The sequence below is a fragment of the Oncorhynchus kisutch genome, unplaced genomic scaffold (genome assembly GCF_002021735.2).
Source record: "Oncorhynchus kisutch isolate 150728-3 unplaced genomic scaffold, Okis_V2 Okis02a-Okis13b_hom, whole genome shotgun sequence".
Taxonomy (NCBI): Eukaryota; Metazoa; Chordata; class Actinopteri; order Salmoniformes; family Salmonidae; genus Oncorhynchus; species Oncorhynchus kisutch.
In genome coordinates, this window is record NW_022261979.1 from 1618674 (window position 1) to 1633361 (window position 14688).

Here is a 14688-nt window from a genome sequence, read left to right on the forward strand (position 1 = left end):
TAACTCAATCTGAATATGGTTTCTGTCCACACCTGACAGTCCCAACTCAATCTGAATATGGTTTCTGTCCACACCTGACAGTCCCGACTCAATCTGAATATGGTTTCTGTCCACACCTGACAGTCATAACTCAATCTGAATATGGTTTCTGTCCACACCTGACGGTCCCAACTCAATCTGAATATGGTTTCTGTCCACACCTGACAGTCATAACTCAATCTGAATATGGTTTCTGTCCACACGTCGGTCATAACTCAATCTGAATATGGTTTCTGTCCAGACCTGTCGGTCATAACTCAATCTGAATATGGTTTCTGTCCAGACCTGTCGGTCATAACTCAATCTGAATATGGTTTCTGTCCACACCTGTCGGTCATAACTCAATCTGAATATGGTTTCTGTCCACACCTGTCGGTCATAACTCAATCTGAATATGGTTTCTCTCCACACCTGTCGGTCATAACTCAATCTGAATATGGTTTCTGTCCACACCTGTCGGTCATAACTCAATCTGAATATGGTTTCTGTCCACACCTGACAGTCCCAACTCAATCTGAATATGGTTTCTGTCCAGACCTGTCGGTCATAACTCAATCTGAATATGGTTTCTGTCCACACCTGACAGTCCCAACTCAATCTGAATATGGTTTCTGTCCACACCTGACAGTCCCAACTCAATCTGAATATGGTTTCTGTCCACACCTGACAGTCATAACTCAATCTGAATATGGTTTCTGTCCACACCTGACGGTCCCAACTCAATCTGAATATGGTTTCTGTCCACACCTGTCGGTCATAACTCAATCTGAATATGGTTTCTGTCCACACCTGACAGTCCCAACTCAATCTGAATATGGTTTCTGTCCAGACCTGTCGGTCATAACTCAATCTGAATATGGTTTCTGTCCACACCTGACAGTCCCAACTCAATCTGAATATGGTTTCTGTCCACACCTGACAGTCCCAACTCAATCTGAATATGGTTTCTGTCCACACCTGACAGTCATAACTCAATCTGAATATGGTTTCTGTCCACACCTGACGGTCCCAACTCAATCTGAATATGGTTTCTGTCCACACCTGACAGTCATAACTCAATCTGAATATGGTTTCTGTCCACACCGGACAGTCATAACTCAATCTGAATATGGTTTCTGTCCACACCGGACAGTCATAACTCAATCTGAATATGGTTTCTGTCCACACCGGACAGTCATAACTCAATCTGAATATGGTTTCTGTCCACACCTGACAGTACCAACTCAATCTGAATATGGTTTCTGTCCACACCTGACAGTCATAACTCAATCTGAATATGGTTTCTGTCCACACCTGACAGTACCAACTCAATCTGAATATGGTTTCTTTCCTCACCTGATGGTAGAAGTAGTTCAGTGTAGGTTTATCTTCTGAAAAATGGTTCAAGAATCCTTTTGGCAAGTAGCGTATCCGTAGCTCATACCTGTGGAGAAAGAAATGCCATATGGTTAGCTCGATGCTAACGAGGACGAAGGACAACTCAGAAACAAGGTTCCAAAGGAACACATTGATACAGAAGAGTTAGGACAGACAGAATGCTGTTTTGATATCTAACAACCTCTGTGTGTTATTATACAGCGCTGTGAATGTGGAAGCTGTATGGTACAAGTCAGCACGTTGTCATTATTCTGTACTTTCACAGAGGATCCTTTCATATGGAACTTATCAAAGAGATCAGTGAGACTGAGTCTGCGTCCCAAATGGCACCCTATTACCTACATAGTGCACTACGTTTGACCAGAACCTTATGGGCCCTGGTCAAAATTAGTGCCCTATATAGGCATAGACATCATCGAGATATCATCATCATTACCTAGCGCAGGGAGAGACCTCAATGATCATTCCTGGAATAACTATAACATCCAGCCACAGCCTTCTGATCAACCTACAAGGTGAAATAAACTACTGAACTGCTTGAAATAGCTGCTTGTTCAAACTCTGTTCTAAGCCTGTTCCTTGTAATTACAAAGTCTCTGACTAGAGAAAACCTTTCCTGGCTCTGTCATATCAGATGGTCTTTGTAGTTCTGGTGTTTTCTACTCAGCTGTGATCTACACCAGAGAGAGATAATAGAACAGTAGTCAGTGGAAGGTACATGACTCAGTATATTGACATTCTATGTGTAAAAGGCAAGTCATTCATTTGATGTCTGTACGAATGGCTTGAGGACAGTGTCATGGGTATTGAATGAGTATTTTAGAGTGTCTGCTGGTCTGTCAACACTTCCATTGCACCAGTGTTCTAGAATGTTTCTTCGATGAACATGCTATTGATGTATCAACATGCTATTAATGTATCAATCGCTTGCTGTTATTGTGCAACCTACGTACCATTCACCAGCTCAACAACGGAGACACAGGAAGACAAGCAGTAACTGGCTCCATGGCATGAAAGCATTGAGACGAGGTCAACCCCCCCCCCACATACACAGATATCCATCCATTATCCATTCTTCCTTTCAACGGCCTTGTACAGCCTGGTGAGGAATGCAAGGCTAATGAGACACATAGCATGTGGTCTGACACTGGATGAGTGTCACCCTATTTCCTATATAGCACCTACAGGCCCTGGTTAAAAGTAGTGCACTTTAAAGGTAACATGGAACCATTTGGGATGCAGCCATTGAAAGGCTCTAAACAACAGAAATTTAACAAATGGACACTGCAATAGGTCTACTTCCTGTGTTAAACAACTACAGCATCTGAATGATGTTTTATTTTTGCTATTACTGACGATACAGGGCTTATTCTATCGCCAGAAGGAATTAAGGCTGAATAAAGAGACTATTTCATAATGAATGAGCAGCACAGTCACTGAGTATCCCCTGAGCTAACTTCAGAAGAGAACCACTAACAACAGCACACAGTCACTGAGTATCCCCTGAGCTAACTTCAGCAGAGAACCACTAACAACAGCACACAGTCACTGAGTATCCCCTGAGCTAACTTCAGCAGAGCACCACTAACAACAGCACACAGTCACTGAGTATCCCCTGAGCTAACTTCAGCAGAGAACCACTAACAACAGCACACAGTCACTGAGTATCCCCTGAGCTAACTTCAGCAGAGCACCACTAACAACAGCACACAGTCACTGAGTATCCCCTGAGCTAACTTCAGCAGAGCACCACTAACAACAGCACACAGTCACTGAGTATCCCCTGAGCTAACTTCAGCAGAGCACCACTAACAACAGCACACAGTCACTGAGTATCCCCTGAGCTAACTTCAGCAGAGCACCACTAACAACAGCACACAGTCACTGAGTATCCCCTGAGCTAACTTCAGCAGAGCACCACTAACAACAGCACACAGTCACTGAGTATCCCCTGAGCTAACTTCAGCAGAGAACCACTAACAACAGCACACAGTCACTGAGTATCCCCTGAGCTAACTTCAGCAGAGCACCACTAACAACAGCACACAGTCACTGAGTATCCCCTGAGCTAACTTCAGCAGAGCACCACTAACAACAGCACACAGTCACTGAGTATCTCCTGAGCTAACTTCAGCAGAGCACCACTAACAACAGCACACAGTCACTGAGTATCCCCTGAGCTAACTTCAGCAGAGAACCACTAACAACAGCACACAGTCACTGAGTATCCCCTGAGCTAACTTCAGCAGAGAACCACTAACAACAGCACACAGTCACTGAGTATCCCCTGAGCTAACTTCAGCAGAGCACCACTAACAACAGCACACAGTCACTGAGTATCCCCTGAGCTAACTTCAGCAGAGCACCACTAACAACAGCACACAGTCACTGAGTATCCCCTGAGCTAACTTCAGCAGAGCACCACTAACAACAGCACACAGTCACTGAGTATCCCCTGAGCTAACTTCAGCAGAGCACCACTAACAACAGCACACAGTCACTGAGTATCCCCTGAGCTAACTTCAGCAGAGCACCACTAACAACAGCACACAGTCACTGAGTATCCCCTGAGCTAACTTCAGCAGAGCACCACTAACAACAGCACACAGTCACTGAGTATCCCCTGAGCTAACTTCAGCAGAGCACCACTAACAACAGCACACAGTCACTGAGTATCCCCTGAGCTAACTTCAGCAGAGCACCACTAACAACAGCACACAGTCACTGAGTATCCCCTGAGCTAACTTCAGCAGAGCACCACTAACAACAGCACACAGTCACTGAGTATCCCCTGAGCTAACTTCAGCAGAGAACCACTAACAACAGCACACAGTCACTGAGTATCCCCTGAGCTAACTTCAGCAGAGCACCACTAACAACAGCACACAGTCACTGAGTATCCCCTGAGCTAACTTCAGCAGAGCACCACTAACAACAGCACACAGTCACTGAGTATCCCCTGAGCTAACTTCAGCAGAGCACCACTAACAACAGCACACAGTCACTGAGTATCCCCTGAGCTAACTTCAGCAGAGCACCACTAACAACAGCACACAGTCACTGAGTATCTCCTGAGCTAACTTCAGCAGAGCACCACTAACAACAGCACACAGTCACTGAGTATCCCCTGAGCTAACTTCAGCAGAGAACCACTAACAACAGCACACAGTCACTGAGTATCCCCTGAGCTAACTTCAGCAGAGCACCACTAACAACAGCACACAGTCACTGAGTCTCCCCTGAGCTAACTTCAGCAGAGCACCACTAACAACAGCACACAGTCACTGAGTATCCCCTGAGCTAACTTCAGCAGAGAACCACTAACAACAGCACACAGTCACTGAGTATCCCCTGAGCTAACTTCAGCAGAGAACCACTAACAACAGCACACAGTCACTGAGTATCCCCTGAGCTAACTTCAGCAGAGCACCACTAACAACAGCACACAGTCACTGAGTATCCCCTGAGCTAACTTCAGCAGAGCACCACTAACAACAGCACACAGTCACTGAGTATCCCCTGAGCTAACTTCAGCAGAGCACCACTAACAACAGCACACAGTCACTGAGTATCCCCTGAGCTAACTTCAGCAGAGCACCACTAACAACAGCACACAGTCACTGAGTATCCCCTGAGCTAACTTCAGCAGAGCACCACTAACAACAGCACACAGTCACTGAGTATCCCCTGAGCTAACTTCAGCAGAGCACCACTAACAACAGCACACAGTCACTGAGTATCCCCTGAGCTAACTTCAGCAGAGCACCACTAACAACAGCACACAGTCACTGAGTATCTCCTGAGCTAACTTCAGCAGAGCACCACTAACAACAGCACACAGTCACTGAGTATCCCCTGAGCTAACTTCAGCAGAGAACCACTAACAACAGCACACAGTCACTGAGTATCCCCTGAGCTAACTTCAGCAGAGCACCACTAACAACAGCACACAGTCACTGAGTATCCCCTGAGCTAACTTCAGCAGAGCACCACTAACAACAGCACACAGTCACTGAGTATCCCCTGAGCTAACTTCAGCAGAGAACCACTAACAACAGCACACAGTCACTGAGTATCCCCTGAGCTAACTTCAGCAGAGCACCACTAACAACAGCACACAGTCACTGAGTATCCCCTGAGCTAACTTCAGCAGAGCACCACTAACAACAGCACACAGTCACTGAGTATCCCCTGAGCTAACTTCAGCAGAGCACCACTAACAACAGCACACAGTCACTGAGTATCCCCTGAGCTAACTTCAGCAGAGCACCACTAACAACAGCACACAGTCACTGAGTATCCCCTGAGCTAACTTCAGCAGAGCACCACTAACAACAGCACACAGTCACTGAGTATCCCCTGAGCTAACTTCAGCAGAGCACCACTAACAACAGCACACAGTCACTGAGTATCCCCTGAGCTAACTTCAGCAGAGAACCACTAACAACAGCACACAGTCACTGAGTATCCCCTGAGCTAACTTCAGCAGAGCACCACTAACAACAGCACACAGTCACTGAGTATCCCCTGAGCTAACTTCAGCAGAGCACCACTAACAACAGCACACAGTCACTGAGTATCCCCTGAGCTAACTTCAGCAGAGCACCACTAACAACAGCACACAGTCACTGAGTATCCCCTGAGCTAACTTCAGCAGAGCACCACTAACAACAGCACACAGTCACTGAGTATCCCCTGAGCTAACTTCAGCACAGCACCACTAACAACAGCACACAGTCACTGAGTATCCCCTGAGCTAACTTCAGCAGAGCACCACTAACAACAGCACACAGTCAATTCATTTCTCTGTATTATTTAGCTCTATTACTTCTGCACTGAGATGAGGTGGGAACAGAATGAGCTCTGCTGTGGTGGTTGTGGTCTACAGTATAAAGCATGTATTATCTCACTGTGTTCAATGGCAGCTCCTACCGTCCTATGCAAATACAATGCTGCTTAGGAACAGAACAGGTTGTTCCGCGAGGTAGAACGTATTGTATCATTGAGTATTCTTAGAACATTCACATAACAGTTACGTTCCATCTTGATTTGTGAGCAGCACAGTTGGGATTCATATAGAATTCTGAGAAGGACAGGTGGCCAGGGTTTAAACTGAGTCATGAAACGCCTGCTGTCATGTTTTTATTCTTTGGGAACATCTATCTAGGCCTGCTACATTATTCAAATGTATTCTTCCAGCTGGATACATTTCAGCACACGCACGCAAGCACACACACAAGCACACACACAAGCACACACAGACACAAAGTTATAATGAGGTGAGTGAGAAGCAACCTGCCCAGAGAACAGTAGTGTCTGTTAGAGGAAGGCTGGATACAGTTCTAAAACATGTCCTGTACCTCCCAAACATGTCAACACACTGCCCTGTCTGGCTGTGAAGGAAGCAGAGGTGAGGGGGAGTACAGTCTGAAATATCACCCAAATAAAAGCTGTCTAGACATTGCTCTGCTATCTCTGATATGGCATTTCTCTCTCCATATCTTCACTCAGTCAGGACTAGAAGGGAATCTATCAGCATTAGGCTCCAACATCAAACACTGAGATCACATCAACAGATAGTTCAGTCCTCTCTAATTACTCTCCTCCTCAAGACTCTCAGTTGACTTTGTCAGTGAATCTCTCATTGTAGTCTAATTTCCCTTCCAATAACAGTGATGAGACAGGAGGAAACATGTATCTCAGCCTATAGAGGCCTAATTACACTGGAACGCCATATGAAAGGTTTTCAGCCTGCTTCTGAGGAACCATGATTTATGCAGGCAGATTGGAAGGAAATTCAAGGCCACTCGGCCCAACTAACAGGATGGCAACAATTGATTTTCGGTTCCGTTGCAACTCTGCCCAATTCCCCCATCAGTGGGTTTACATTTGAACATACAGGGCACATAAAGTCCTGATTTCATCCCCTTACTACATTGATGAAATAACCAAGCGCCTTGCAACGACATAGACTGCACACATCTCACTGGTAACAAGGTCACTTCTATCCATGACATACTTTAGCCCCTTGGCTTTGCCACTGGTCTGAATCCATTAAAACAACCAAATTCGTTCTCATGTTTTCTCTTCCAAAAAACAGGCCTAGGAAATCTGCCAATTTAGCTAGTGAGCACTAGTTCGACAGTTTAATCACGGTCAAGTGTTTCAAGGGGCAAGGCTGTAGCCCGGATGTCTTACTCACATAATTGAGTTATGAATTAAGTTATGCAAAGCTCATAAGGTGCTGTACATGCGCTTATAATGCATTATGATGATGGTATTCATAGGAAGTGTTTGAATATTTATATGAAAGCAGAATTACATGGAGCCAATATGCATAAAGGCAGCAGCGCCAAGGCTTTTAAGGTGACAGAGCAGTGTAGATATGGCTTCATACAGTATTTCAACGTGTCTATGTAGCCTGCTCCCAGATCAGTTTGTGCTGTCTTGCCAAAACAACAATGACAATAGGAATTGGTCAAACAGCACACACGGACAGAACTGGGACCAGGGATCAGCAGTGTAAATATAGCTTCATACAGTATGTCTCTGTCCTAGTTCTTACCTCCACTCGTCCTGAGGGTGGAGCAGCTCGTACCTCTCCCTGACACGGGACACCCCCATGTCGGGGTGCAGCCAGTGGATGTTCCCTGAGCGCAGGTGGCTGAGACGCAGGCCCAGACAGGAAACACACTTCACCTTGTGGATGTCTGCTATCTTCTGGATGATACCCTGTCAGGGGACACACGTGTAGACACACACTTAGGCTATAGAGTCACTCTGAAATGAATTTCAGTCAATGTCAATGGACAGACGCGTAGACAGTATACACACTGAGGTTAGAGGAGGAATCACTCAGAGATGAGATTCAAATCAACAACACGTCAGTCATAATCCCTAAAAGATCAGTATGGTTGTGTTCCAAATGGCACCCTATTCCCTTTGCAGAAGAAGAGTTTGATTGACAGTAATTGACAGTAATGAACTGTCCTACAGATTGTAGTTTGTGATTCAGAGGGCAGGAGATAAAGATACATGAATAGCAGTCATATTGACATATTGGTAGTGTGACAGACAGCAGTGGGGAGGGCCTTCCTTGTAGTCCAGGAGAACCATCTATTCACCTATCCATCCCTGTAGTCCAGGAGAACCATCTATTCACCCATCCATCCCTGTAGTCCAGGAGAACCATCTATTCACCCATCCATCCCTGTAGTCCAGGAGAACCATCTATTCACCCATCCATCCCTGTAGTCCAGGAGAACCATCTATTCACCCATTCATCCCTGTAGTCCAGGAGAACCATCTATTCACCCATCCATCCCTGTAGTCCAGGAGAACCATCTATTCACTCATCCATCCCTGTAGTCCAGGAGAACCATCTATTCACCCATCCATCCCTGTAGACCAGGAGAACCATCTATTCAACCATCCATCCCTGTAGTCCAGGGGTGACATGAGGACTCCAGGGGAACCATCTATCTATAACAGTAGATAGAATAGAAAGAACAGCTTGGCAGAGTTACACTGAATGATAGATCGTCCTCTCTCTCTCTTCCAGGAAGAAATTGTCATTGTGTGCAGAAGCAAGGGAAGGGGAGTGGGGCGGGTTAAATAATCCATCATTGAAATGCCACTATGGGGCTTATGACACAATCTGAGAAGTGACACCCCTGCTTGGTTAAAATGATTAACGAGACGACCTCCCCATCTCTTTCAGGGATGACATGTTCCATCACATCCCTCAACATCATCTGGCATCACTAGTTCAGGTATTGAAGTTAGAGGCCATTGAAGCATAAATTAGAAGCAGTCTACTTTGAAATGAAGCGCTTTGCCATTCCAGAGCCAGACACCGAACAGAAGAGATGTGGTAGCAAAGCCTTTTGGAATCTTTTCCAAGAAACACCTGTTTAATCACCTATTTAACTAGCTATTCTTTTCACCTCCTAAACTCTCTTAGTCTTGTTTCATCTGAATAGAAGTCATTATTAAACCTAACGGGGATGGAAGACACTATAGAAATGTAGAAATGTCAACCTCATAAATACCTGGGTTGTGTTCAGTAGGGAGAAAACGTTTTGAAACACTTTAAAATTGTGATGTAGTCCGAGGTACTAAGTGAATTTGTCTAATAAGAAAACTTGTTTTCATTTTCTGATACAAAACATTGCTATAGTGTGACCTACTGAACGGCAGGTAGCCTAGTGGTTAAGAGCTTTGGGCCAGTAACCAAAAGGTTGCTGGTTCGAATCCCTGAGCCGACCGGGTGAAACATCTGCCGATGTGCCCTTGAGCAAGGCATTTAACCCTAATTGCTCCTGGAAGTCGCTCTGGATAAGAGCGTCTGCTAAATGACTAAAAGGTCAATGTTAAAGGAACATCGCCCAGGTGATAGGGCGAGTTCTACAGTGAGACGCTCAAGGAAGGAACATCGCCCAGGTGATAGGGGGAGTTCTACAGTGAGACGCTCAAGGAAGGAACATCGCCCAGGTGACAGGGGGAGTTCTACAGTGAGACGCTCAAGGAAGGAACATCGCCCAGGTGACAGGGGGAGTTCTACAGTGAGACGCTCAAGGAAGGAACATCGCCCAGGTGATAGGGGGAGTTCTACAGTGAGACGCTCAAGGAAGGAACATCGCCCAGGTGATAGGGGGAGTTCTACAGTGAGACGCTCAAGGAAGGAACATCGCCCAGGTGATAGGGCGAGTTCTACAGTGAGACGCTCAAGGAAGAAACATCGCCCAGGTGACAGGGGGAGTTCTACAGTGAGACGCTCAAGGAAGGAACATCGCCCAGGTTACAGGGGGAGTTCTACAGTGAGACGCTCAAGGAAGGAACATCGCCCAGGTGATAGGGGGAGTTCTACAGTGAGACGCTCAAGGAAGGAACATCGCCCAGGTGACAGGGGGAGTTCTACAGTGAGACGCTCAAGGAAGGAACATCGCCCAGGTGACAGGGGGAGTTCTACAGTGAGACGCTCAAGGAAGGAACATCGCCCAGGTGACAGGGGGAGTTCTACAGTGAGACGCTCAAGGAAGGAACATCGCCCAGGTGACAGGGGGAGTTCTACAGTGAGACGCTCAAGGAAGGAACATCGCCCAGGTGACAGGGGGAGTTCTACAGTGAGACGCTCAAGGAAGGAACATCGCCCAGGTGACAGGGGGAGTTCTACAGTGAGATGCTCAAGGAAGGAACATCGCCCAGGTGACAGGGGGAGTTCTACAGTGAGACGCTCAAGGAAGGAACATCGCCCAGGTAACAGGGGGAGTTCTACAGTGAGACGCTCAAGGAAGGAACATCACCCAGGTGATTTAAAAAATTGCATGAAAGCAGTCGTCTCTCATTGAATGACAACAAAGTCTTTATTGAACAATGCCTACTGTTGACCAATCACCAACAAAGGGGCCTAGACTTCAGCTACTGACTTCGGCTTGCCTCAAGAAAGATGTGTGCCTGAACAGCCGGAAAAACACTTATCGAAATCCAAAACGAACTAAATGGCACAAAATGGCATCATAATATATTCACTAACTCTTCCTAACTGTTTTGGCTGGGAACCATTTGGAAGCCTTAAGCAGGCCGGCACCCGTGTCCCACTGGGCCATGGCTCAGGTGGACTTGCTCTCACCTGGGACCAAAGCCAGGCCACTGGTACTTTTCAGCTGGCATTTACATAACATTGGCAAACTGTGGACTTTAACACCTTCTCACAAAGCACCTTCTCACAAGTCCTCAATGTCAGCCCATCTATGGAAACACAATTTCCCTAGTATACCATTAGGGTGTATTTTTTTTATTTTACCTTTATTTAACTAGGCAAGTCAGTTAAGAACAATTCTTATTTTCAATGACGGCCTAGGAACAGTGGGTTAACTGCCTGTTCAGGGGCAGAACTAGTGTAACACTGATGTTAAAGTTGAAAAGCAGCAATAGTGCACTTCTTTTGACCAGCGACTATAGGGCTGTATAGGGAACAGGGAGCCATTTGGGACACTCAGGGTGTTGATAGGTAACTGTCTGTCTGTCTAGTAGGTAGAGTAGATAGGTAACTGTCTGTCTGTCTGTCTAGTAGGTAGAGTAGATAGGTAACTGTCTGTCTGTTTATCTAGTAGGTAGAGTAGATAGGTAACTGTCTGTCTGTCTGTCTGTCTAGTTGGTAGAGTTGATAGGTAACTGTCTGTGTGTCTAGTAGGTAAAGTAGATAGGTAACTGTCTATCTGTCTAGTAGGTAGAGTTGATAGGTAACTGTCTGTCTGTTTAGTAGGTAGAGTTGATAGGTAACTGTCTGTCTATTTGGTAGAGTTGATAGGTAACTGTCTGTCTGTCTAGTAGGTAAAGTTGATAGGTAACTGTCTGTCTAGTAGGTAGAGTTGATAGGTAACTATATGTCTGTCTGTCTAGTATGTAGAGTTGATAGGTAATTGTCTGTCTGTCTGTCTGTCTGTCTGTCTGTCTGTCTGTCTGTCTGTCTAGTTGGTAGAGTTGATAGGTAACTGTCTGTCTAGTTGGTAGAGTTGATAGGTAACTGTCTGTCTGTCTGTCTAGTAGGTAGAGTTGATAGGTAACTGTCTGTCTAGTTGGTAGAGTTGATAGGTAACTGTCTGTCTAGTTGGTAGAGTTGATAGGTAACTGTCTGTCTAGTTGGTAGAGTTGATAGGTAACTGTCTGTCTAGTTGGTAGAGTTGATAGGTAACTGTCTGTCTAGTTGGTAGAGTTGATAGGTAACTGTCTGTCTAGTAGGTAGAGTTGATAGGTAACTGTCTGTCTGTCTGTCTAGTAGGTAGAGTTGATAGGTAACTGTCTGTCTGTCTAGTAGGTAGAGTTGATAGGTAACTGTCTGTCTGTCTGTCTGTCTAGTAGGTAGAGTTGATAGGTAATTGTCTGTCTGTCTGTCTGTCTGTCTAGTTGGTAGAGTTGATAGGTAACTGTCTGTCTGTCTGTCTAGTAGGTAGAGTTGATAGGTAACTGTCTGTCTAGTTGGTAGAGTTGATAGGTAACTGTCTGTCTAGTTGGTAGAGTTGATAGGTAACTGTCTGTCTAGTTGGTAGAGTTGATAGGTAACTGTCTGTCTAGTTGGTAGAGTTGATAGGTAACTGTCTGTCTAGTTGGTAGAGTTGATAGGTAACTGTCTGTCTAGTAGGTAGAGTTGATAGGTAACTGTCTGTCTGTCTGTCTAGTAGGTAGAGTTGATAGGTAACTGTCTGTCTGTCTGTCTAGTAGGTAGAGTTGATAGGTAATTGTCTGTCTGTCTGTCTGTCTGTCTGTCTGTCTGTCTGTCTGTCTGTCTGTCTGTCTGTCTGTCTGTCTGTCTGTCTGTCTGTCTGTCTGTCTGTCTGTCTGTCTGTCTGTCTGTCTGTCTGTCTAGTTGGTAGAGTTGATAGGTAACTGTCTGTCTAGTTGGTAGAGTTGATAGGTAACTGTCTGTCTAGTTGGTAGAGTTGATAGGTAACTGTCTGTCTGTATGGACAGTATGTGTCCCTACTGTACGAATGATAGGGAGAGACTATACAGACAGTAACCTGTCTGTCTGTCTGTCTGTCTGTCTGTCTGTCTGTCTGTCTGTCTGTCTGTCTGTCTGTCTGTCTGTCTGTCTGTCTGTCTGTCTGTCTGTCTGTCTGTCTGTCTGTCTGTCTGTCTGTCTAGTTGGTAGAGTTGATAGGTAACTGTCTGTCTAGTTGGTAGAGTTGATAGGTAACTGTCTGTCTGTCTGTCTAATAGGTAGAGTTGATAGGTAACTGTCTGTCTAGTTGGTAGAGTTGATAGGTAACTGTCTGTCTAGTTGGTAGAGTTGATAGGTAACTGTCTGTCTAGTTGGTAGAGTTGATAGGTAACTGTCTGTCTAGTAGGTAGAGTTGATAGGTAACTGTCTGTCTGTCTGTCTAGTAGGTAGAGTTGATAGGTAACTGTCTGTCTGTCTAGTAGGTAGAGTTGATAGGTAACTGTCTGTCTGTCTAGTAGGTAGAGTTGATAGGTAATTGTCTGTCTGTCTGTCTGTCTGTCTAGTTGGTAGAGTTGATAGGTAACTGTCTGTCTGTCTGTCTAGTAGGTAGAGTTGATAGGTAACTGTCTGTCTAGTTGGTAGAGTTGATAGGTAACTGTCTGTCTAGTTGGTAGAGTTGATAGGTAACTGTCTGTCTAGTTGGTAGAGTTGATAGGTAACTGTCTGTCTAGTTGGTAGAGTTGATAGGTAACTGTCTGTCTAGTTGGTAGAGTTGATAGGTAACTGTCTGTCTAGTAGGTAGAGTTGATAGGTAACTGTCTGTCTGTCTGTCTAGTAGGTAGAGTTGATAGGTAACTGTCTGTCTGTCTGTCTGTCTGTCTAGTAGGTAGAGTTGATAGGTAATTGTCTGTCTGTCTGTCTGTCTGTCTGTCTGTCTGTCTGTCTGTCTGTCTGTCTGTCTGTCTGTCTGTCTGTCTGTCTGTCTGTCTGTCTGTCTGTCTGTCTGTCTGTCTGTCTGTCTGTCTGTCTGTCTGTCTGTCTGTCTGTCTGTCTGTCTGTCTGTTGTTCTGTCTGTCTAGTTGGTAGAGTTGATAGGTAACTGTCTGTCTAGTTGGTAGAGTTGATAGGTAACTATCTGTGTAGTTGGTAGAGTTGATAGGTAACTGTCTGTCTAGTTGGTAGAGTTGATAGGTAACTGTCTGTCTGTATGGACAGTATGTGTCCCTACTGTACGAATGATAGGGAGAGACTATACAGACAGTAACCTAAAGAAGCATAGTTGCTGTAACTGTGGTAAACTGTGTTTACCCAATCAGCTGCTCAGCTCACCCTGATGTCAGTGGCGTCTCCGTGGCGGATGTGGCTGGCCCAGGTGGAAGGTTCACTGTTGCTCTCCAAGTAGTGGTGGATCTTGAGCACGCGGTCCATGGTCCCCGGCTTCGACACCCCACCGCCCAAACCAGCATGGTGGTTCAGGTTGGGGTCCAGGTACGCTGACGCCATGCTTCCTTTGGTGGGGGCTAGCTGTCTGTCATATTCTGAAGGTAGAGAGACAGAGGGGAGAGAAAGAGAGAGCGAGAGATAGGGGAAGTAGAGAGAGAAAGAGAGAGAGAAAGAGAGAGAGAGGAGGGATGCAAAGAGAGAGATAGGGAGCGAGAGAGAGGGGAGGTAGAGAGAGAGAGGGGAGGTAGAGAGAGAGAGAGAGAGAGAGAGAGAGAGAGAGATAGAGGAGGTAGAGAGATAGAGGTAGAGAGAGAGAGAGAGAGATAGGGAGCGAGAGAGAGGGGAGGTAGAGAGAGAGAGGGGAGGTAGAGAGAGAGAGAGAGAGA

General features: G+C 45.7%; 1 protein-coding gene across 8 annotated transcripts in view; it reads right to left on the bottom strand.

The window, feature by feature from the left end:
• The window catches only part of ptk2ab (protein tyrosine kinase 2ab), a 143500-nt gene that overhangs the window by 89577 nt on the left and 39235 nt on the right, over positions 1–14688 (bottom strand). For all 8 annotated transcript variants that reach the window (XR_004206617.1, XM_031811737.1, XM_031811733.1 and 5 more), the window contains 3 exons: positions 14189–14397; positions 7982–8148; positions 1375–1462 (listed from right to left, as the gene is read on the bottom strand). Coding sequence is in view for 7 of the 8 variants with exons in the window: in XM_031811733.1 (XP_031667593.1) it covers positions 1375–1462; positions 7982–8148; positions 14189–14397 (464 nt within the window). In the remaining variant the exon portion in view is untranslated. The remainder of the gene's footprint in view (positions 1–1374; positions 1463–7981; positions 8149–14188; positions 14398–14688) is intronic.